Raw genomic sequence first — 24000 nt, 5'->3', positions numbered from 1 at the left:
AATTAGCATTGCTCTGCTTGGCGTTCTTCCGCGCGATTAAACTGAAAAGGCTTCCGGGTTTTTATCGATCGTTACATAATGCTAAATAAACCTGCACCCCCATTCTATTATTAGCTCCATATTCCACGTTAATTCTCACCCCTCTCGTATGCTTTCGAAATGTGGGAAATGTTGAGCTGTATTAAGCTTCATTAACAGATGTTGGAAACAAATGCAGGGCGATCCCATGGCCGATACGTAGTTACACGGGATCGAATGGAGCCTGATTTATGGAGGCGAACAAGTCGAGTTGCAACAAGGAAGTGAGTCGTTGTAAGTGGAGCTCAGCCACCTGCCGAGCCGACTGTGTGCCGCTCGCTTGCTGCGTGGGCGAGGGGAACTCTCGGGATGTCACACTGGGATATTACCTCATTTCTTTGTTTCTATGGCTTTGAGCTCATTTGCCACCACGACTTACCCGCTCTCGGGTTGTTTACACCTGCAAGGTTATGATTATTGTTGTTGTTATTAGCTTTGCTGACATTATGCCCTTCGGCTGGCAGTCCAAATATAAATATAAAAAAGATGAAGATTAAAATTAGTTTCTTTGCTTCTGGTAAATTGTAACTTTGTCTGTTCAGGTTGGGATAAGATTTTAATAAAGGAATCAATCTGTTATCTACGCTATCTCCTCCCCCTCCCTTTCTCTCTCTCTCTCTCCCCTCATCCATGAGAGATGAGTTAGTGGGCGTCTTAACCTTGAACCGGAGCGTTGACATGTTCCCCTCTTTGAACCCGCTGGCTCTTGCTTATCATTCTCTACTTCTATGTTAGGTTTCTCAATTTTATGTTATATTCATCATTTATAAATAACATTCTAATAAATCTTCTAGGTATCATTGGGAATAAACGTATTCATATACAAACCCTAATTTTGCAACCCTATACAAACAGCGGTTACATAAGTAGCAATAAAAATACCAAGTCGAGTTGAAGATTCATTTTTTTTTTCATGGGTGAGTGTGCACCCTAGAGGATAGTGCCCCCTTGCCATTGCGTCGTCATCCTGGTTGTATAAGGAAAGTTTGGGGTTTAAAATAAGTCCCGCGGTACCAATATAAACAGCGTGTTCATTGACATAGCAACCGTGGCTGGGAGAGAATCCACAGCTCTTCCTACTATGCTGAAGCTATGACGAGATGTTTATTTGTTAGTTTTCAGTTTTCATGACCTGGACATTTCCTTACATAAAGCTGTTATAAGCGTTGCACATTTCTCTCCTTTTCTTTTGATTTTGAAGTTATGCATGTGTAGAACCTGGTAGTCAAGCAAGCCAGCTCCCTGTTGGCGCCAACGTAACACTTCCGGTTGGCGCGTCTTCTGGCACTGTTAATAGAAAATGGGCGCCAAGTAAACAAACCCTTGCATGCCAGAGGTACGAAAAAGTATTACTCGCAATGATTAATAGCAGTATCTTGCAACTTCCGAATGCTTTCCGTGTTTATTTACAATTCTCTGAAAACGGAAGCTGTTGTAAATATAACAGCGGATATATCAAAGGAATAGAAGTTGCAAGAGTATGTATTAAATTGTAATATTGTATCACTGATAGATTATTAAATTTTAAACTAACTTGTAAAAGGTCAAGTACTACCTTTGAAAAAAAAAAAAGTTGAAAACACAGCAAGACTGAAATAACTCAGTAGGTACATTGGCACAGTAGCCCAGTCTCCTGATATGGTCTCACAGGTGAATTTCGGGGGCTGAGGGGGGAGGAGGAATATACTTGCCAAATGGCCCTCAAGAGAAAAAATGCATGTTCTGGGAACATGCAAACACGTTCAAATTCTATCTGAAAACGTTCCATGTTTCATTTTAAAAGACGTAATATGTCATTCGGTATGAACATATCAGCCGGAAGATTGATATATTTAAATATTACTTTTTTTTTTTTGCTTAAAATCAAATAAAAAAACGGACTAAAAAAGCCGTTCTGACAAGTTCGTTTGTACGACGAAGCAAGTGACTCAGAGTCATCGTTGGTAAGGACAGGCAGTGTGCCAAGTTCCAGGGGTATAAGTCACAGAGCTGCAACCGCACCAACATCAGCAGGTAGCATATACTATCCTGGCCGTGCCAATGAACAACGCGTTCCCATGTTCTCTCCCTCCTTTACATTCCTCCTGGCAAAGAACAACATATTTGACAGGCCTTTCAGGATAGCTGAGGCTGAAAGACATTGCTTTCACGTCAGAAATCGGCCACTGGTATTAAAAGTCCGTTTCTACAGAAAGAAACTTGAATACCCTTGAGCAAGAAAAAATGTAAACATCTGACTCCGTGCCCAAGGAACAGGTGGCCCAAAAGCAAGTTATTTTCATTTGCGCTGATGTAGGGCTGGGTGCCAACTTATTAGAGATAGGGTGAGGACGGGGAAGGGAGCGTTTTATTTTTATTCCAGTTATTTTCCCCTCTTGGCTACGCAAAATTTAGCTTAATCATTGGTATTAGGCGTAGGTATTCCTCGTCATAAAAGGAAATGCAAGGACAGATAAGAGGCTTTAGAGTCAGCAGAAGAAAGTCTTCTAACATCGAAAGGTTTCTCTTGCCATTATTGTACCCATTTGAGGTAATGATTTTGTATTTGTAGGGATCAGGAGATATTTCTGGTGACCACAAAAAAGAACAGTAACATCTTAAAAAAAAATCATATTTGGTAAATACCAAATCTTCACCTCCTTTTTATCCTTTTGCTTTAACTCCGTTCCCGCTTCTTGATATTCAACTTTTTTTATAATTTGTAGTTCACTGAACGGTCTCCTCAGTCCCAGCACTGGGCCATATGGCCCAAATTTCACAAAACACTCCATCCACCAATGAAATGACTTCTCAAGAATAGGGAAGTTGTTTATACATCATTTGAAATTTACTCATTACAGATCAACAAAAAGGGCCTTTATGACGTCAGAGGGAGTAGCCAATGAGAGAGCGACCTCGAGGCCCATGAGGGTGAGTGAGAGGGAAAGTTGACCTCCCCCTCCCCCTCGCCTATCTGTATATCTCACACTTCCAGCATTCTTTGAAATGATGCGGAAATGTTTTGTTTCCTGTCTATCATGATTGTTATCTTGGTGACGTAGAACGGATGCTGCTATTGATGCAAATGTTATCCACAGATATGTTCTACATTTCTCAGTAGAAATACCGAGTGAATCTGAAATACCACACAAAGATAGTCTTGTCACAATATGATTCTTTTGAGGTTGCGAAGTTTGCTATATAAGGCTCGTTAGAAGTGTTTATTCTTCCTTTTTAAAGTTTCTTTCGGCGCAAATGATGACAAGAAAATAATAAATCGACATTATTGCACTGATGCTCTTCCTGATTTATGAAATTAGGTTAAAAGCAAAGTGACAGATGGCAGTTGAAACATATGAACGAAATGCTGAACAGCTGATCGCAAACTCTGAAAAATAATGAGATACACTTCTTAGGGCCAAAGTCCTTCCTTTCTGGCACTCGTCCAACGACACTCGCGTGTGAGGAATATCGGGTCTCCATTTCCTTCTTCACTTTATTGTCGATAAAGAAAAGATTATAAAGTAGTAACTTGTCTCTTTTTGACAGCGAATTCTCGGGACGTTTGTTTTTACCCCAAAACGGCAATAAAAGTCAAGTATCTTCTCCGTATCACTCAGGCACTCATTCACTTGTGCTTACAGACTCCAGATGATATGGATGAGAGTGAGTTGGAGCAGGCTTCGGATGGTTTTAGATGAAGCTAAGGGCTCGAGTTGCTCAAGCGTCGGACCGTCAGCCACTTTCGCTTGACCCACTGGCACACTTCAGTACTCGGTTGCTGGTTACCCTTTTCTTCAACATCAAACTTGGCTTTAAAAGATAAGACTCTTTATTATGCTCACAAGTCTGATAAGGCTCGACTTCGTATGATGACCCAGTTAAATGTCAACATCCCGTAGTATTTTCGGGGAATTTTAAACGTAGGAAAAGAAATAGTGTTGGTGCGGAGTTGAGTTGCAAGGTTGACAGTCACTCTCACTAACACCGTATTGTGTAGTAGTCAAAGTTGCGGTTCCCTTGGTGGACAGATTCCGCTTCCAAAACTACCGTGTTGCCAGTCAAGGTGAAGAGGCTAAACACGTCCGCTAATCACTTTTTATTTTAAAATCTCCTCTGAAGCTGAATGGACTCTCTCTCTCTCTCTCTCTCTCTCTCTCTCTCTCTCTCTCTCTCTCTCTCTCTCTCTCTCATGCTCACCTTGGTCGAGAGCATTTACTATGACGGGTATTCGCATTATCGCCCGGAATTAATATATTCCTAAGCGATTGGATTAAAAGTGAAAGCGGTTCCTGGGACGCATGATGACGTCTGCGAATTACTTGCCCACTTGATCACGTGAGAAGTTTATGTTGCTGCTGCTGCTATGTCCGGGTTTGTAGGGGGAAGGTCAAAGAAATGAGGAATAAAACCTGCACAATCTCTCAATCCTCAGATGTCTTGTTTGATCTTTTTAATGATACTACTTAAGTAGAACTCACAGAAGGCTCTCTCTCTCTCTCTCTCTCTCTCTCTCTCTCTCTCTCTCTCTCTCTCTCTCTCTCTCTCTCTGGTTGTAAAAACAATCAGTCAACTTTGATATGGAGCGTTGGAAGAAATATAATGTTCACTGAATAGACGAGAAATACAGGAAACAGTTTAATGTAGCAGATCTTTCATTGTGCGAAAGGGAGGGGCCAGCCTTGATACGGTTTTGTGGCGGAGGTTTACACACGTCTAGTGTTGCTGACACTTCTGGTGATTTCGATGACGACATGAATGACACAAAGGCGATAGGAAGTGCGTCCCAGTTTCCTGGAACTGGAAGGGAGAAGGGGGCCTAATCGGCACCCTCTTGAAGATTCGGTGATATGTCTGGAGGGAGCATCCGGCCCCCAACTCAGCATCTCTCTCTCTCTCTCTCTCTCTCTCTCTCTCTCTCTGATGCTCAACTCGCGTTTGGGTGACATTGTTTATATAATCGCTGGCACCGTATTAAAGTTCTTGGTTGATGGGGCCGCCATTATGACAAAATGTTCGCTGAAGTAAATCCCCCCCCCCTCTCTCTCTCTCTCTCTCTCTCTCTCTGTCTCTGTCTCTCTCTCAATATACTGCCATTCATTCCGAAGGAATTCCGAACGCTGATTGATGGTAAAACGCTGTTGTTGCATTCTCAATGTTACGAGGCAGACCTTGTAAGGTGTTGCAACCCATCATGGAAACCACAAAAGACTGGTAACCCCAATTCCTTTCCCCACCTCACACAACCCCTTTCATGCACACCATCCGTATTCCCATGGCCTCCCCATCATCCCCCATCTTCCCTCACCCCCCCCCACCCTCTTCCTCTCCGAACTCCTTCCGCACACCCATCCACCGGAACTACTCGACTACAGCTATATTGCTATATTACTACAGGCGCTAGAAATACGCACATCCCTGAACGCGGTGAAGCAAGGCCTCCTCATCCTCGTCTCGTTTACTATTGCCGTTGGTGTACGGCAATGCTGTTGCGTTAGGTCGTAACATGCATCCTGGTTCAAATGGTTCTAGTAATAGTGGAAAAATGATAAAACTGTATCTTGAAGGATACTTAAAACTTTGTCATTAAAAAAATTGTCCATTATGATTTAACATTTGTAACGCTACTTTTTAAAGTGCCATCATGCATCACTTAACCTGTAATTTTTTGTTTTGCAAAGATATTCTCTCTCACACACAAACACACACACAGAGTCAGCATGACCCTCAAAATCCTCCATCTTCTCAACCTCAAAAGGGGGATGGGGGAGGTCGAGGAAGGAGGGTGGAGCTGGAGGGATGGGCCAAGCAGACGGCCTTGTATCATGGAGTTGCGTACTGCCAGTGAAAGTCATTCCATACCCTGTCACTGAGGTAATAAGGTCACGCGCAAATATACGCACACACACACGAACACAGTCAGCCAGTCACTCACTCTGAAAATACAGACATTGCGCAGCCTTTTCCTGAATGTGTCTGTCTCTTTTCCACATCCTGTTCCAGTTCAAGCCAACTCTGAGAATTGCTTTTTGTAATGCCAACTAACACGAGTGAAGCAGAATGAGAATTTTCCTTCTAACGTTTTGTGGAAATGGCCTACTAACGAGTAAAATGGTCGACCATATGTTAATATAACCTTTGTATTTAACAGTATTACAAGTTATATTGCGATTACATATTCAATAGAGAAGTTTAATCACTCCATAATTCAGGTCATTTGAGGTTTTGAATTGTATATTTTTATTTCGTGGAAATTAAATTGAAATATGCTCTCTCTCTCTCTCTCTCTCTCTCTCTCTCTCTCTCTCTATATATATATATATATATATATATATATATATATATATTATTTATTAATTTATTAATTTTTATAATTTATAGTTTCTTAGTTACTGGTCGATGGTCCAATCCCAGCCGATTAACACTGAGGTAAAACTGTGCCCTTTTAACCTGTACCATAATAGTCACATATCTTTGATGGCGTAATGGGCATTCTACCAGGCTTAACTTTCAAACAGAAGTGACTCACTTACTTCTGGTCCTAACAATTTGTGTATGTGGAATTTGGCAAAGAGCTGAAGTCTTTGCTGATCTCGTAATGCTGAAAAAGATTCTTTCATTTCTTCTCCTTTGTCATGTTGCTCTATGGCATTGGGCACAAAAAGACGAACTATAAGTGCATTCAGCTAAAACTCATGTATTCCTTGAATTGTCTAAATCCGATAAATCTAATTATTCCTTCAATTGCTATCACTTTAATGAAAAATCTAAGCTTGATGAATTCTGGTAGCGGAATTTTAAATTTGTCGCACAATAAAGATTTAATTTGATAGCATACACAATAAAATTATTTTGTTTCTTTTAAGTTTCATATGTATCTTGGGATACGATAACAGTTTTATATCAACTTGACGTAGTTGAATGTACAGAATCAAACGTTCACTCGTACGTCTGCAATGACAATCAAGGAAGAGGGACAAAAGTGAAAGCTGGTCTCGGAATGTTACGAGGAAGGAAATGCTGGAATCGGACTTCATTTTATTTGATTTTTATTCTAATGTGTACGCTCTCTCTCTCTCTCTCTCTCTCTCTCTCTCTCTCTCTCTCTCTCTCTCTCTCTCTCTCTCACTGACAAATATGTGCTCTAGAAAAGTAAAACCGAGCATATCGCCAAAGAATACCTTTCTCTTTTCTTTCATGTATCTCCGCCTCCTTCCTTCTTTCCTATTTCTTCGACTAGCTACCCTTACTCCTTCCCCACCCATCTGCCCCTTTGCGGACCCCTTTACCCCCTATAATCTCATTTCTTTATACACTTCCTTCTACCGTTTGGCCTTCGAAGCAAGTGACGCAACTTGAACGATGTTTCGCAAGTCGTCGTATGGTTTCACTGGAGTTGGTTTTATTATGGCTTCCATCTGGTCTCATGGCCACACACACAAACGTGTCAACATACAAATATACAAGCCTAGCCTTTTAATTGTGCCAGGAAGTAGTTGGAGCAGGAACGCAAATTTAACGAGCGTTCCGCGGAGGACATTCCGAATGTTAAAGCCTCGCACCACAACTACAGTTGTATTCAAATAAGAAGGGTAACGAGGTTAAGGCAATGTGCCCCAAAGGCAATGTTCTTTGGGGAAAGACAAGATAAAAAAAAAAAAGCTTGACCTTAACGTCGGAACTGCAGATAGTGTTCTTAACAAATAGCAGTAGTATCAACTTCACTTATTGTAAGTTACGGTTCTACGCATTTGTTTGTTTTTAAGGAGATAAAACTACTTTTTTCCCCAGTTTCGTTGCGCTGATATGTTATCTGGTGTATATCATACGTGTAGCACCACGAATAAAAATAATGAAGCTTATGCAACCATTGATCAATCTATTCTGAAGAAGTGTTTTAATTCTTTCATTCTACCTTGTTTTAAGTATTGTTCTCCTGTCTGGTGTTCAGCTGCTGATTCTCATCTTAATTTGTTGGACAGAAACTTACGGTCTATTAAATTTCTTATTCCCGATCTAGATATTAATCTTTGGCACCGTCGTTCAATTAGTTCATTATGCATGTTGCATAAGATTTTTCATAACTCTGACCATCCTTTACATTCAGCTCTCCCTGGACAATTCTATCCTGTTCGTAATACTAGGCAGGCAGTTAATTCTAATAGCCAGGCCTTCTCCATCATGAGGCTCAATACTACACAGTATTCTAGAAGTTTTATTCCTGCTGTTACCAAGTTGTGGAATGATCTTCCTAATCGGGTAGTTGAATCAGTAGAACTTCGAAAGTTCAAAGTTGGAGCAAATGTTTTTATGTTGACCAGATTGACATGAGTCTTTTTATAGTTTAAATATGACATATCTGTTTTTGACGATGTTAATAGTTTATATAGGACATATCTGTTTTGACGGTGTTACTGATTTTAGAATGATATATTGTTAATTTAATCTATTCTCATCATTTATTTATTTCCTTATTTCCTTTCCTCACTGCTCACTGGGCTATTTTTCCCTGTTGGAGCCCTTGGGCTTATAGCATCTTGCTTTTCCAACTAGGGTTGTAGCTTGGATAGTAATAATAATAATATGAGCGATATACGTCGAAGATAGTCTTTGCGATTCAAGATATGATTTTATCCATGGATGTGTTGCTTCGCAAAGAGGTTCCGAGACAGGATGTATAGGTCGGTCCTTATCACTTGGCACCACTTCCTCGTAATCCTGTAAAGCAAGCCCCCGTAGACTTGCATTCTCTACTACTCTGACCGGCAGTGGCCCCAGTTGACAAGTGCCTTCTCCTCCTAGGGACCTAGGCTCTCATGGTAACGGAGGCCTCTTCATAGCGTCCTAGGGATGCCCTAGAGGATACATCAAGGCCTCTTCTATTAACGGGATGCATTTGTTGCTACAGGCTTTTAGTTGCAGTTTAAAAAGGTTGCCATAGTAAATGGGTTTAAACAGTATAGCGAGGGTGACGAGTACTATAACGGGGTCGAGGATCTGGGTCTAGTTCAGGGCGACCCACTTTCCTTACATTCACTCACTCCCGCTCAACCCGCCCCCTCCCACTCCTGACCCACCCCCAGCATACGTCTTAGCATGTACCCACGCACGCACATCTTAACACGCCTACACACTCGGCCATGTCATTAGTTTTCATCCTTTTCGTTTAAGGAAACTTTTCGTCTGTCAGAAGATGAGCAGCCTTCACTTAAAACAACAATACCACCTTATAAAATGACCTCAAATATCAAAATGGTCGCCCACAAACATTTTCGTAAAATGACAAGGACTCGGAATAAGTTACTCCTTGTGTGTCTGTTTGGCATCTTTGCATTATCCGTACATTCTTTAAAATAAAGATCATAGGATAACATGATATCAATTACATTTAATGGAAGAAGACCTGAGAACGTTTTGATTTCTGTTGCAACCTGTGTATCGTGTATAGAGTTGCTTCCCTCTGAAAGCTAGTAAATTGTTTCACTTATCTTTTCATTATTCTTTTCAAGTATTTTAAACAATATTGAAGTTTTTAGTTATTATATTGTCATAAAAGCAATTTTAAATATTCATACAACATGGAATCAAATGCCGACGTCCATTTATAGAAAATAAAGGCATACTATGCTGAAAATCTCTATAATGATATTTTTCTATGATTACCAAATGGGTTTTTGGTAACTACCGAAGTGGGATCTCATGACGTCAAAAGCCTGCTTCTACTGAAATAGATTTGGAAGCTTAATGAAGTTGATGAATAAAATGGAACCAGATAATGGGCGATGAGTGGAGAGGGAGGTGATGATTTGAGACTGTTTACAGATTGGGGTGGAAGAGGGATAGATCTGTTGATGCACTCTGCAATGTAGAGGGGGGCTAGTTAAAGTTATGACCTTGTTTGGCTGGCGACTAGGTCACACTAGCTCAAATGCGCGAGGTCATACGAGGCCATGATATGGACGAGACCATCTCTCTCTCTCTCTCTCTCTCTCTCTCTCTCTCTCTCTCTCTCTCTCTCTCTCTCTCTCTCTCTGGTAAAAGAAATATTCCTAACGTTTCTTCAAAGAAGCTCAACATCTTTGACCTGAATTGTTTAGTGTAATGTCCTCTTGGAGAACCGTGTTAACATAGATCGAAAATAGCAGCACCGAGAGATTTCAGAGTCCATCCAACTCATCGGTGTCAGCAAATGATGGCTTCGAGATTCACGATAAACAAGAACTATTTACTGCGGCCAAACCGAGGCAATGGAAGATGCCTTATCTTATCGCTTTCACATTTAGGTCAGACAGGTAGCATTTAACAATTTTCGGTGGTAGCAGTGACAACATTATATAACGCTTATCTGCCATAATGATAAAGCCTTTCTAAACATATGCTTATCGCTGTCAGTTGGAGGAATGAATGACCAATACAATATTCAGATGCTTAGAATGACTATTGAATGTTCGAATGTTTTAGGTAATTTCCGTAATGAATAAGATTCCTTTTCTTCATTTGTGTCGCAAGCATGACTCAGGGAATAATTTCCCCCTTTTTTCCTCTTTTGCTTCTAGTGGATACCGATGGAGCCAGAGTTATTGGAGGTCATCACGGCGAAGCACTCCACCATCACCACCATCACCATCATCTCCACCATCTCTCCAACAATGGAGGCAGGTCTCGGGAGCAGCTCCTGCAAGACTTGCTATCAGCAGGTCATTTGATGACAAACATGCAGAGCTCAAACAACCACAACAACAACAACAACAACGGGCCTTATTCCAACACCCAGACCTATCAGCCCCACCCAGCCGCCCACGCCGGCCACAGAACGGCCTATTCAACATCACACCCTAACACTTCCGGTAAGTCTCTCTCTCTCTCTCTCTCTCTCTCTCTCTCTCTCTCTCTCTCTCTCTCTATCTGGTTATTGTTACTCCATAATTTGCATTTCCAGAGTTCACCAGCGACATGCAGCTTTAATGACACTTGAAATTCTCTCTCTCTCTCTCTCTCTCTCTCTCTCTCTCTCTCTCTCTCTCTCTCTCTCTCTCTCTCTCTCTCTCTCTCCGAAATGAAGCAAATAACACTGATAACATGCTACTGTTATCAAAATGTTAACCAAAATAATGACGGTTTCAAGGTTATCGCAATGTATTTTGTAATACCTCATCTCTATGATAATCAGTCAAGTGCATCTGCAATTTTGCCACTAATTAATTAACAATTTCACTTGTGACGCGCTCCCAAATGCATAGGCGTAAGAATTAAATAAATCTTCAAGAGACATCCAGATGCAGTACGGATAACTGTACATTTGACAGCCATATTTGTAAATTATTACATATTCTGTACCCAGGAACCTCTCCGTAGCTCAAGCCAGTTTATAGGCTTCGCTTGTATACCTCTGTGCGTACGGTCGGCTGTAAATGTTACAGTAAAATGCAACTCTTCAAGTTTTTCTCACCCGCTGGACGTTCTCGTAACTCCTTGTCAGTTAGAAAATATTCCCAAAATAGATTTCTTTGTATCATTCGCTCTCCTACAACAACAAATGCAGATTTGCAATAGCCCGCGTTCACCTGATGCAGTTGCATAGCTTTTGTTATTAGATGACGAATCTCATTACATTTATGGACATGTCTCTGTCTCCGTTTGTGCTACGAAAAGAAACACATCTACTACACCCACACGTTCACTTTTTCATAACGTCACCAAAACAAAGGAGATGCAATAATTGCTATTGTTATTATGCGTTTATAACATCTATGTAGACGACCATTACTTTTCAAGTTCATGGCTGAAATCAGAAGCATTAATATTTCCCTGGTTCCCTTATCATAAGATTGGAAATTGGCATTAGATCGTTGAAATGGTGAGAATATATTGACCTTGCGGCAACTCAGGTCATGACGTCATAGAGCAGCCTGGCTTGTCAAGGGTACGATTGTCCTTAGCCATTGTTGGCGTTGAAGGATGATGGCTCCCAATGTCAATGTTTATCATGATTCGTTCGGTTAGCTCGCCAAGACACTTACCATATAGCAACTACGGATGAACTGAACTGCGAGGTTGATTTTCATTATTATTCTCCGTTCGATACTTGTAAATTGTGAAACCGAACGAATGCAAAGCCTGAGACGAATCCAGGGAATGGAACGCGCAGTGCCACCATGATCGCAAAGTTACCTATTGATCCACACGAAAATAGCGGCAGTTACGTCACTAGCGGGTTGTGACGCACTTTTTAAAGACGCGCGGAAAGGCTGGTGCTGGAAGTGAAGGTTATGCGGGGGCGGCAGCCCCCTCCTCTCCAGACTCCAGCCGCCAATACCAACTGCTGCAGTTACCCCACCCACTCCTAACCCCTCTTTCCCTTCTCTTGAATCGTGGGCGTTGTTAGGAAAAGGAAGAGTTTAGGGATGGAAACGAACCCGGTGAAAAAGAAATGTCTCACACTAGAGCATAAATCCCCAAGAGCTGGATTTAAGGTTCATGCGGGGCATGAATGTGATAGACGGGGAAACAATGAGAGGGCACTCTATCAAGCAACGAAGGCTTCTAGGTGGGAGGCGTGGGTGGTGATGGATCAGGAAGGAAGACTGAAAGCTCAGACAATTCCGTTTGTTAAGAATTGCACGATAATGGTTTAATTAATCCGTGCAGGATATTTTTTTTTATTTCCATTTGTGTGGGAGTCACGTTCGAGCTATTAACGCGGTATAGACTGACATTACTTAGTGCATGAGAGAGAGAGAGAGAAAGAGTGGTTTTAGCGTTAAATCTATCTGATTTGAAAGGGAAATTCGATTTTTTTCAACATAAGTAGATATAGGATACCATCTTTTTAGACACGTAGGATATTTCCGCTGAGCATCCCTCCTCACTCATCATTATGCCTCCTCCCACCCCCACCCACATGAACCACATAACCCACTCCCCCTCCCCAACCATCTCAAAATCACACAAGATGGTCACCGACGTTTTCTTCGCCTCCGTCTTTTTCTTGGCAATTCTCCCCCGAACTTTTCCCCTTACACGATCTGGGCGACCCCGTTTGTACCCTCCGTACTGAAAAGACCCAGAAGAACCATGGGGGAACCTTAAATGACCCTGACCCTTTCGCTTACAGACGCGTTTTCCGCACTGCGTCTCCCTAGTCCCCACAAGTCTCAGCGCGTGAAAGAGAGGAGCAAGAGGGACAAAACAAGTGTAAGGATGACACCAAATTTGGAAGAAGACACCAAACGCGAACTTTCGATACAGCAAAAATGGCATCCATTCAGTATACCACACACGTGATTTATACACACACACACACACACACACACACACATATATATATATATATATATATATATATATATATATATATATATATATATATACACATATAATTACAAAATCATCACGGCATTAACACTACCAAGTGTTCTGAAGTTTCACAAATTATTTTGTAGAAAACGTTGAGAGAGAGAGAGAGAGAGAGAGAGAGAGAGAGAGAGAGAGAGAGAGATGAAAGGAATGTAACAAGACCTGATTTGTAACTTGGCTCTAGAGTACAGTGGTTTGGAAGATTTGTCTCCACCTTACCTCGCACAGTCACGTATCAGAATGACTTAGTCGAATTGATTAAGGACTTACAGTGTCACGCTTTACTGGGGTCGACACCAGAGAATATTTGCTACAACAATGTTTACTCACTTATTTCGTAAATAATGACGAACGTCATTATATTTTTATTTTTATCCACCTCCATGAGGGAAGATTATGACTATATTAATTTTTACATTATCAATCCTTATTCATAGAGTTATTTGTATTTTTTTTTCAAATACTTTATACATTTGGATAATTTTAAGCTGTTTAATTACAGCAAAATAATCGTAATCAAGAACTGTAATTTTTCTTAACCAAAAACTTATTTTCTTAATCATATATATAACTTCATGCCTTTTCTTTTGCAGTAGGTGGATCTTTGCCCCCGTCCCCGGCTGATTCAGGAGTGTCTGACGTGGATTCCTCCAGTGGCCACACCAGTAACGATGAATCCAAAACCCGAATGCACCTCACAGGTTAGTAAAAGAAAAGAAAAAAAAAAACTTGGTCACTTCAAAAATCTGTCAGACTATGCCATTTCTGTCACTTCAAAATAATTCTGAAACTGCCATTTCTGTCTCCAGACGCCCCGAGTAATTTATCAATTCTTGTCTTCGCTTTTGCTGCTGTATTAGCTTCTTAATTATGATGTTAGTTCTTTCACAAAACTATTCCTTTAGTTTTGCTAAAATCTTATTTAATGTATTGTGAGGGATATTTTTATACGAGACGACTAAGGAATTGATATTGTTTAGGCTTTCTTTAACTCATTTCACTTTAACCTTCTTAAGATTTATTTCTGTTTTCATGAAAGTCTTGAACAGTTTCACACGCTTCTTGTAATATTCAAAGCCAAGGCATTTTAACCACATGGGCATTAAAGAAACGTATTTACGACAGGCGACATGTAGACGGAGTTGTTTGTTTTATCCCTCCTTTTTGTTAATTAGGGAACTTCGGGTCTTCTTGACAAAAGGGTTTGAGGGATTGCGACCTAATGAGCCCGCAGGCCAAAGTCTTTTAATACTGGCTTTATGAAAGAAGCCGGGTTTCGGGTTACTTCCTGGGGCATCTGTCTACGGTCAGTCGTTCTCACGGTTCCTTAGATACATATTAAGGAAGCAGGGGGTCATTGTAACGGCCGTTTTGGAGGAGACTTGCTTTCGGAATGTTAACATTTCTTAGATTTATTTGAATTGACTAGATTAAAATAAAACGTTATACAGTATTGAAGAGAAAACAAAACACAGCTATCGAATAGTACGTATAACCTGTAGGCTAATCTCTTAAGCGAAGGTTTCCGTTAATCCATTTCCTGTTGGGTTAAATGATGGCGCTTTCCTCTTCGGGTGTCAGGTGAAATGACGCTATTTGCTTGGTCATCTTGAGAGGCCAGACGAGGTCAGGTCAGCGCTGCTGCTGTGAAGGGGATTAATGATGGGTTATTTTCAGGGTGAAAGCTGACTCTCCAGGAAATGGATTCTTAACTGATAAACACGAAAACAACACCTCAGAAATGGTTATTCGGGGGTTATTTTTAAGCCGTCTTTTGTGCCGAATTGGAAAACAAGTCCGTTCGAAAAGTACCGTTGATTTGCACCTCCGTAGCTTTCTAAATTCCTTGTAGTTCGATCTCTTGAAATGGCATTTGTCTCAGGATTACTTAAATCACTATTACTTGTTTGATCTTTGAAATTGATTACCTTCATAAACTGTATCCATTTCTTTTAACTTTGAATGCATTCTTTGGTGAAAAAAAAATCTTTATTATCTTTAATCGGGCTCTTAGCTTCTTAATTAATCCTATATATTCTTTCTTTCTCCTTTCCTTCAATGCAGTCTGTGGATCTCGGACTCCAGACTCGCCTTCTTCAGGAGCCGAGGCCGGTGGTCCTCTGCCGTCCTTCCATCCGACCTATTCTCCCCAACAGTTGCACATGCGATCTTCGTCTCAACCACCTCTTACTCCAACCTTCCCTAGACCTCAAGGTAAATAACAAATTTCTTACTTAGGACGCTTCCTAACAATTTCATGTACTAAGGATTGAGACAATGATAATATTCTTCAAACTTTTGTCATTTTCAATTTCATGGTGGACTTTCTTTTATATTTAATGTATTGTGTTCTGTTGAATGAAATATCTATATATATATATATATATATATATGTATGTGTGTGTGTGTATGATATATATATATATATATATATATATATATATATATATATAGTGCAGAACTGTATGTAAAAAGATATTTATAAATTTCATTGACTAATGTGTTCTTCAAGAAATTGTCTCTTTACAAGAATTTGAAATGTATATATTAATTTTTTTACATAACCATCATCATCACTAAAAGAAATGTAGTTTACAGGAAAATTTGACTTACACTAATTTCACTTCTGCATATTCCGTTTAGTTTTGCATCTCATATCAAATGCACAAGAGAAAGTTTTAAAAAGTTCTGCGAAACTCTGGAGCGTTCACAGTTTCCTCTAAAAAGAGAAAATTCTTAAACTCGGAATTAGTCATTAAAAGTTAAATGCTCCCACCACGTGGGGCTGTCACTTTTTGTTTTCACTTTTGTCTTGTTGCTTTATCATAGGACACTGCCACGGGGACGGGAGGGGGAAGGTGGGAATGCCATATGATGTCTTTCCTTGCACACCGCAAAAACTTTTTTCTCTAATTTCACTAAAACTGGAGTTTTGTTTACTTGGATATGTCATCGTTATTCCAAGTTTTATTCCTCGAGTTTTTTTTTAAGAATAATTTGGTTCCAGATAGTTTATTTTTATGATTACTTTTTTTTTCCAAGTTACAAAGCCGTTTACGCTTCACTGGGGGGAAGGTAGGGGAAGCAATTACTCTCCATAAGAGTGAGACTGAAGTTGTAGGAAATATTGGTGTGTGGGAAGAACCTTGAGTTGGTGACGCCATGTGGAGGGAAAGTTGCAAGTACGTTGTTGTAGTCAAGTAGGTCAAGGGTGGTGGTGGTGGTGGTAGGCAGTAATAGTAGTAGTAGTAGTGGTGGTGGTATTAGTAGCAGTAGTCATAGTTAGGCGGCCTAGTGATAGATTCCATTATTCAAATTCTGAAAAGGGAAAAAAAAGGAAAGGAAAGGTGTTTTCGGAAAGAAAAATACCACAGAAAGGGGAATAATAGCGTTTATAGTTTCGCCCGACCACCGGATGTGAGAAGCTGCTTCCAACCCCTTGGCTTCCCCGCCGAGACAGGTCCTGATATTTTACTCCAGTTTTCCGCAGGATCTGATTCAGTAAATATTTGCTTTTGGTCTGTTTTCAACACAAAGTATTTTACATCATAAACTTAACGCGAAAATCTTTCTTTTTTCTAGAAGATTTGTAAGCTATAGCAATTAATGAAAAGAAATCGTTTAGAACACCATCGTGTCTTGAATTATTATAATAAGAGCATATCAGAAAATGTTTTATTTACAGATACCAGTAACTCTAGAAATTGAGAAAATAGAAATGGAGAATTTTCTAAGGGGAAGGAGAGTGCTTAAAGTAATCATTGAACAGACGAGAGACAGCGTGCCAGCTGAGATAGAGAGAGAACTTTCTTCAGTGAAAGTTGCAGATTTGGCGAGGCGAACAAGTGCGAGTAAAAGCAGCCGCTGCTGCTGTTGTGGTTCAAGAAAGAGAAAAAGTGAGAGAAGTCGCAGAGGAAGAGCAGATCCCCTATTCGGTGAACCCGTGCATTATGTTGCTACACTTTCCCATTGACGTCAAATCTGGATTAAACATTCATTAATAATAATAATAATAATGGCATAAAAAGTAGACATAAAGACAAAGATCTGTCTCGTCTATTCTAAGAAGCACGTTCGTTTAACAATACAAATTCATAAAATCCCTTAACCCGTGTCTCCTATCTGTCAGAAGAAAATTTTTTATCGTTACTATACAAATATACTTCAATATCACAGAAGAATTCATGTTATCTTCCATATTAAAGGATAAAAAATATCGTTATTAGTGTTGTTATAACATGAATAACAACAATAATAAAACTAACAGTATTGCAGGCAAACCACGACAGGTTCATAACACTAGAAAATTGCAAAATTCAAGCACCCTTGAAAACAGTCTGGATTTATAACGGAAATACCTTTCCTTGGTCTAATGGTTAAAGGAAGAGAAACTAACTCCACGTTTGGTCGGTCGGTCGCTGGTTAAACCCCCCCCCCCATCCTACCTTTAAGGGAAACTGCAAAAAGAAAAAAAAATGATTGACAAGTAACCAACTGTTGATCGTTGGTCTATATCAAAGCGTTACTGATTTTTTTTCTTTCAGTTTTTAAATTGAGGTCACTTGATGTACATTTCGCAACACTAAACCCGAATTAATTCTATTCGTATTTTTTCTTTCGTTCAGAGATTCAAAGAATGGAAAATTCTAAGAAAATCATCTGAGATCGAGAAACGATATATATATATTTTTCTTTTTTATCTAAAGGGTTATCGAGTCCCTTTTCCTCGCGGGGAAGAGGAAGTCGTGAGATGGGGAACTATGCTACGCCGAGGGGGAGTTGGGGTGGTGGACGGTCAGTAGTAGTTCTGGGACGGTTAGTCACCACCACCTTGTAGGAGTTACCCATAGGCTCTTGGGTTGGGGGGATTTGGAGGCAAAGTAGGAGAGAATAAGAAATAATATTAAGGAGTAAGAGGAGGAACAGAAGAGGGTGATGAAAGTATTTGGTGAGGTAAGTGGTGATGACCTTGGTGAGTGTTCTCAAAGTCAGCAAGTCAGTGCTCCCTGTCACTACCACTCCGAGTCCGACTGCTGCTAGTACCACCAGCACTGCCATGAAGGCAACATAGGCATTTCTCTATTGCCCCTACTTTTATGCTGAGTAGACCATAGGGACACCAACCTCGCAAGGGACTGGTGGCCTGGCGGTGCACTGTACATTACCCCTCATCTTGAAGAATACACCTAAGTTATCCAAAATTATCTCTCTCTCTCTCTCTCTCTCTCTCTCTCTCTCTCTCTCTCTCTCTCTCAGGTCAACGTTAATTTTCGTATATTATAGCTGTAAACAACCTGCGAAATAACTGTCATGCAATATTCGTGCTTTTTTTTCATTTATATCTTACAGTAGTTACATTGCGATGTTTCGGCTCAACCTTACTGGCGAGCTTGAGGATCATAGATAGCGTACTCGCGCCCTGATTGGCCGATGGCGGATAGTGTAGTGGCGGGACACAAAGGGTTAAAAGCGGGTTGACTGACCAATTCCAAGGTCATTTAGAATTGGCGCAACACTGTCATGTTTAGAAAATCAATTTATATATTTCACTAAATTTTTTCGAATATTGACTTTTCCGTTTTTGAATGAATAACTCACACCAAAGAATTCTGATCTTGATCACCAGAATTATTTTAATATTTAAATGTTAACAAAGATATTCATGCTTTTGCTATTGCAATACTACGACTTTTATGCAAAGGGACCCTTCTTTATGAGTAATACTTGAAATCACAATTTTTGTTGTAATTGTGGTTCTTAAAAGCACAGATATGAAAGTCACAGGAAATTCTTCCCATTCTTTCAGACTTCAAAAAAAAATCTCTTCTCTCTCAGTTCATATTGAAAGTGCCCTTGTGCAAGTAACTATTAAAACGTTGCATACCCCTGAGGTTTGTCTTATCAGATCACGACAGACAGGCATTGCAAAATCTTGAGCTAATAAATTCAAGAGAATAAACTTGTCTTCTAGCAGTGAATGGATAAGTTTGTGTTTGTTTATCCTATCAATCTTCCCGTGTACATTTTTTTTTTTTGTTAGCAGTGCAAGATGGGCATTTGTGCATGCCATGTTCAACCTTGAAGCAGCGCATTGACACGCTCTCACAACAATTGCCTTTCCCCCCGATAAGCACTGATTTTAAGCACCTACAACTCTGTATTTGCTTATGCTTTAGTATTGCTCTTAGGAAATTTACGGAATCATCTTTGTTTTACGCCCAGTGAAGTCATTTGTCCGTCTGATCGGAAATATACAAAAAGAAAGAAAATAGTAGCGATTCTCTACGTTGGCAACTTTGCTTGAGATAGCTGCCAACACAGCCATTTTGGCGGGAACTTGGGTGATGTGTAAAGGTCTTTTCCTGCTTCGCGATGTGAATGTTTATAATGAGGAGAACTGCTCACGAAGCAATAATGTTAAATATTTACTACTTATCAACTAATATAATACTTAGATTTCATAAAACAAATTATTTGGCTTTCTCGTTGATTACACCTACATAATTTACAATTCACATGCTTTAGGTTAAATAGCTTAGGTTAAATTTCTTCAAATCTTCCGTCTGTTTTCCGTATATATTAAGAAAACAATGAATGTGTATACTTCACTTTTAGTAAAGTTCATTTTTTATTGATGATGATGGTCGTAATTATATTACTGTACTTTTGTGAATTTTCTTGATAGAGAAAATCCTAATACCATTTGTTTTTCTACTTTCCAGATTCTCAGGTGATGGGTGGTTACGGAGGCGTAGGAGTAAGTGGTTACATGGATGCTGGCTCCCCAGGAGGTATGGCTGGTTATTACTCCACCCATCCATCGGGATTGACTTCACCGCTACAGCAGCCCAACGCTTCCCACATGGGCCACATGGTTTCTTCAGGCATGGGCGCTGCCCCTTCCACAGCCTCACCGTCCTCATCCTCTTCGGCAGAGGATATCTTCCTGGGAGACATGGGATTCCCACCCAGAATGAAGAAGAAGGGTCGCAAACCTAAACCTGTTGATGCTAATGGGCAACCCCAACAGCCAGGCATGAAGAGGAAGAGCCGAGAAGGTAAGTTTCCTCATTTTTTTTTCTCTCTCTCTCCTTTTCGATTGTGCCCTTGACAAATGCTGACTGTTAGAGAAATAAAACATCTCAAGACGGCGCCTTTCCTTACACGTTATTCTTATTCCTTTTATATCTCTCTTGCAGGCTCAACAACATACCTTTGGGAGTTTCTTTTGAAGCTACTTCAAGATAAGGAATGCTGTCCTAAATACATTAAGTGGACCAATAGGGAAAAGGGCATTTTCAAGCTAGTAGACTCAAAGGCCGTTTCTCGGCTCTGGGGTCTGCACAAGAACAAGCCCGACATGAACTACGAAACCATGGGACGTGCCCTCAGGTAAGAAACTGCAACGGTTGTTGAAATTGCATATATCATATAACATTGCTTGTCAATGATTATACTATTAGCGAACCAGTAAAGATATGAATTTTCTCAAGTAAAGCAAATTATCTTCTATGAAATTTCCTTTTCAAAAATAATAATGAAAAAAAATCTCTTACAGATATTACTACCAGCGTGGAATTTTGGCTAAGGTTGACGGTCAAAGACTGGTCTATCAATTTGTGGACGTCCCAAAAGACATAATTGAAATTGACTGCACGGGGGCGTAAAGCCTTATCCAACACTTCACATGGTCAGCGTTCAAAATGATAAAAAAGCCCCAGGATGTCCCCAGGGCCTGTCCAGCGATGACCTGAAGTCTTGGGACACTAGCTAGATAGGACGAAGACGCGTCCATATATAAGCCCTTCCGCGCACCCCCAAAGGCTTCCTTGCGCTCTCTGGCGCCCATCTCTCTTTCTCTCACGTGCACATGATGGAAGAGGTACAGTGATGACTGAAAGCTCATCTTCGTGGAAGCGTGGTGGTGGTCATGAAGATGATGAGAGAATCCGTCTCATTGCCATTATTATCATCATCTTGCTGTTTACTAATTGCACAAGGCGAATCCAAAAAGAACACGTGTTTGGGATTATTTATGTTTTTGGATTCCAGAATGACAAACTTTATAGACAATCTCAAAATAAGAATGTAACGGAAAACATGTAATGTAAATTATTATGGTCCCAGAGGGTCTCATGCTGATGATTCTCTGTTAACCCATTTCTGTATATATTGCCTCCTGATCTTTCTTCATAATGTAATGACTATCACTCTAGATAAGAGTTTGTAAATAGTATATAGATAAGATAATGACAATTATTTTATTACGTAATACGCGCCTCTAGACCAAGTGGCCAGAGACTGCCAAAAATAAACAAACAAACACGGAACAGTGTGTGAGGCCCAACCTCCTCCTCTCCTCCTCCTACTCTTCCCACCCCATCCAGAATGTGATAAAAGTAGGCAGCAGCCCTCTTTAGTAGGAACAGTGAAGATGAAAAAAAAGGAACGACGCAAAGATAACAATGACTATGATACTATTATCATCTTTGTGTACGGGCTGCTCAGTGTAGGTTGTAGTGAAATTTGACAGTTGAGTATATTTTTTTTTTTAAATCCTCTCTCGGAGCCTCTCTTGAAATGCGTGCAGTATATCCCCTGATATCGGGGCCTTCCCTCCCTCCCTCCCTGCATCCATCCCCGGTGAACTAACTGCACCTCTCCTTCGTCCGCCGTAGGAAAAATGTAGCGGAGGTTCTTAGAATAACTGCAGCGTAATGCAGTGTTCGTAGATTCACGTGTAGCAACAAGTTTTGACATTGAAATTGGTCTTTCACAGCCAATCACTCCAAGACAGTGTTCAGTATTTATTATTTAACCTTCGGTTGATTTGAAACTAAGAGGATATACTGCAGGTTCAATAGAAGGCCCCCTTCTACAAATGGATGATGATGAAGATGGATTTTAAAGCCTGAATGAACAAAGAAGGCCGTATAAAAGATAGTTAGATAGATAGATCCCACCTAGTGTCCTTTTTATAGCGCAGTACTGGACTTGTACTTCTCTAGAACGCTTGTTGACGGAAGAGGCATATTGTGAATATGCTGGAGTATGTTGATGGACAGTGCCTTGCAAAGCAGTTTTGTCAGTCCAATGCGCTATGTATTTGCTTCTTTTAAAATTAGAAAAAAAGAGTAAAACATGACTGGCGATGCTCTATTAAAACAAAGGAGATATTGAGACACATTTGTGATTGGCCTGCGATGATACTTCTTGTACTAACTGATAGCCAAGGTGATATTAGTGATAAAGTGTTGTGAAAAATAAAAAGATGATAATAATAATTACTTGGGCATAACGAGGAATGAGGTTGTCCATGGAATCGGTGCTCAATTAGACAGCCATGTTCCAATTATTCTTTGTAACAGAAAAAAAGAGAAAGCCATATCATATATATTTTGAATACACTGTATTTAATACTTTTAAATTTGTAGTCTATTTTTCATCTACAAGAAACAAACACAAAAAAATATAACCCAGTTGTCCAATCTGTAGCTAATGCTTATAATAATGTGTCTGTCTGTATGTCTCTCTCTCTTTCAAGAAGAGAGGGTATAGACAGCATTAATTAATAGTAATGACCTATGTGATGAAACGAGGGATCTCTCGACATTTAATTAAGTGATTGGCAGTGTTATGAAACCAAGAAGATGATGATGATAAGTAAGAAGAACTCTGCCTGCGCCCCTTCTGTAAAATAGACACTTTTTTAAGGATTATTCTTATTTATTTATTGAATACTTACTATTTAAATCATGGAATTGTTAAATTGTTATCTAATTTAATGTATTTGAGCAATCAGACTGGGAAATGACTTAAGGTGTAACATATAAGTTCAGTTGTGGTGTTGTGTTTTATGTAATTTAATAATGATCATCGCTATTCAGAAGCTATGTTATAATTATTATCATCATGTCAAATTGATAGCGGACCAACCTTTCTTCGCTAAATTATTTCATTTCATTTCTAATATTATTATTATAATTCTTATTATTATGATCATCATTAAACTAAGTTGACATATCATTTTGGTTGTATACTAAATCATTCCTTTTTTTTTGTATGACCTAGTTTGCGTGTTATGACATACAAGGCGCTCTTCCCGACCCTTCTTCCTCACACAAACCCCGTTGGATGAACCACAAACTAAAATAGAAAGTAAAACAAACAAAAAAAGTAAAAAAAAAAATTCTATATTCGTGTCTCATGCTGATTCAACTTAATATATTGTAGTAATTATTATGATTATTATTATTGCAGTTATAATTAATTATCAAAATATTTATTATGTTGGGAAAACGCTACTAACATTATTCTCCTTATTTATGTCCCAACGTTTTTATTTTTAGTAATTAAACACTCACTTAGCCATTCTTACTTTCTTGTCACTTTATAGCGGTGAACTCCCTTCACTGGCATTCTGCATTATTTATATAAATACATATATATATTTTTTGTCTCGTCTTTAAGACATATACGCCTTCAATTTTCGTTCACTTCGCTATTGTAACCCCTTATATAATAATTATTATTATTATTTTCTCTTTCCATAACATTTAATTCTCATTTTGTCCCACGAGCGTGTGT

The 24000-nt window shown here is 39.6% G+C and overlaps 1 protein-coding gene across 12 annotated transcripts in view; it reads left to right on the top strand.

Annotated features, from left to right (window-relative positions):
- The window catches only part of Eip74EF (Ecdysone-induced protein E74), a 400337-nt gene that overhangs the window by 375695 nt on the left and 642 nt on the right, over positions 1–24000 (top strand). For all 12 annotated transcript variants that reach the window (XM_068346240.1, XM_068346241.1, XM_068346246.1 and 9 more), the window contains 6 exons: positions 10614–10904; positions 14007–14114; positions 15478–15627; positions 20136–20471; positions 20613–20805; positions 20972–24000. The exon at positions 20972–24000 is cut by the window's right edge and continues 642 nt beyond it. In XM_068346240.1, coding sequence (XP_068202341.1) covers positions 10614–10904; positions 14007–14114; positions 15478–15627; positions 20136–20471; positions 20613–20805; positions 20972–21080 — 1187 coding nt within the window. In that variant the 3' untranslated portion in view covers positions 21081–24000. The remainder of the gene's footprint in view (positions 1–10613; positions 10905–14006; positions 14115–15477; positions 15628–20135; positions 20472–20612; positions 20806–20971) is intronic.

This window comes from Palaemon carinicauda, chromosome 22 (genome assembly GCF_036898095.1).
Source record: "Palaemon carinicauda isolate YSFRI2023 chromosome 22, ASM3689809v2, whole genome shotgun sequence".
Classification (NCBI taxonomy): Eukaryota; Metazoa; Arthropoda; class Malacostraca; order Decapoda; family Palaemonidae; genus Palaemon; species Palaemon carinicauda.
This window is presented reverse-complemented; position numbering and strand designations above follow the sequence as displayed.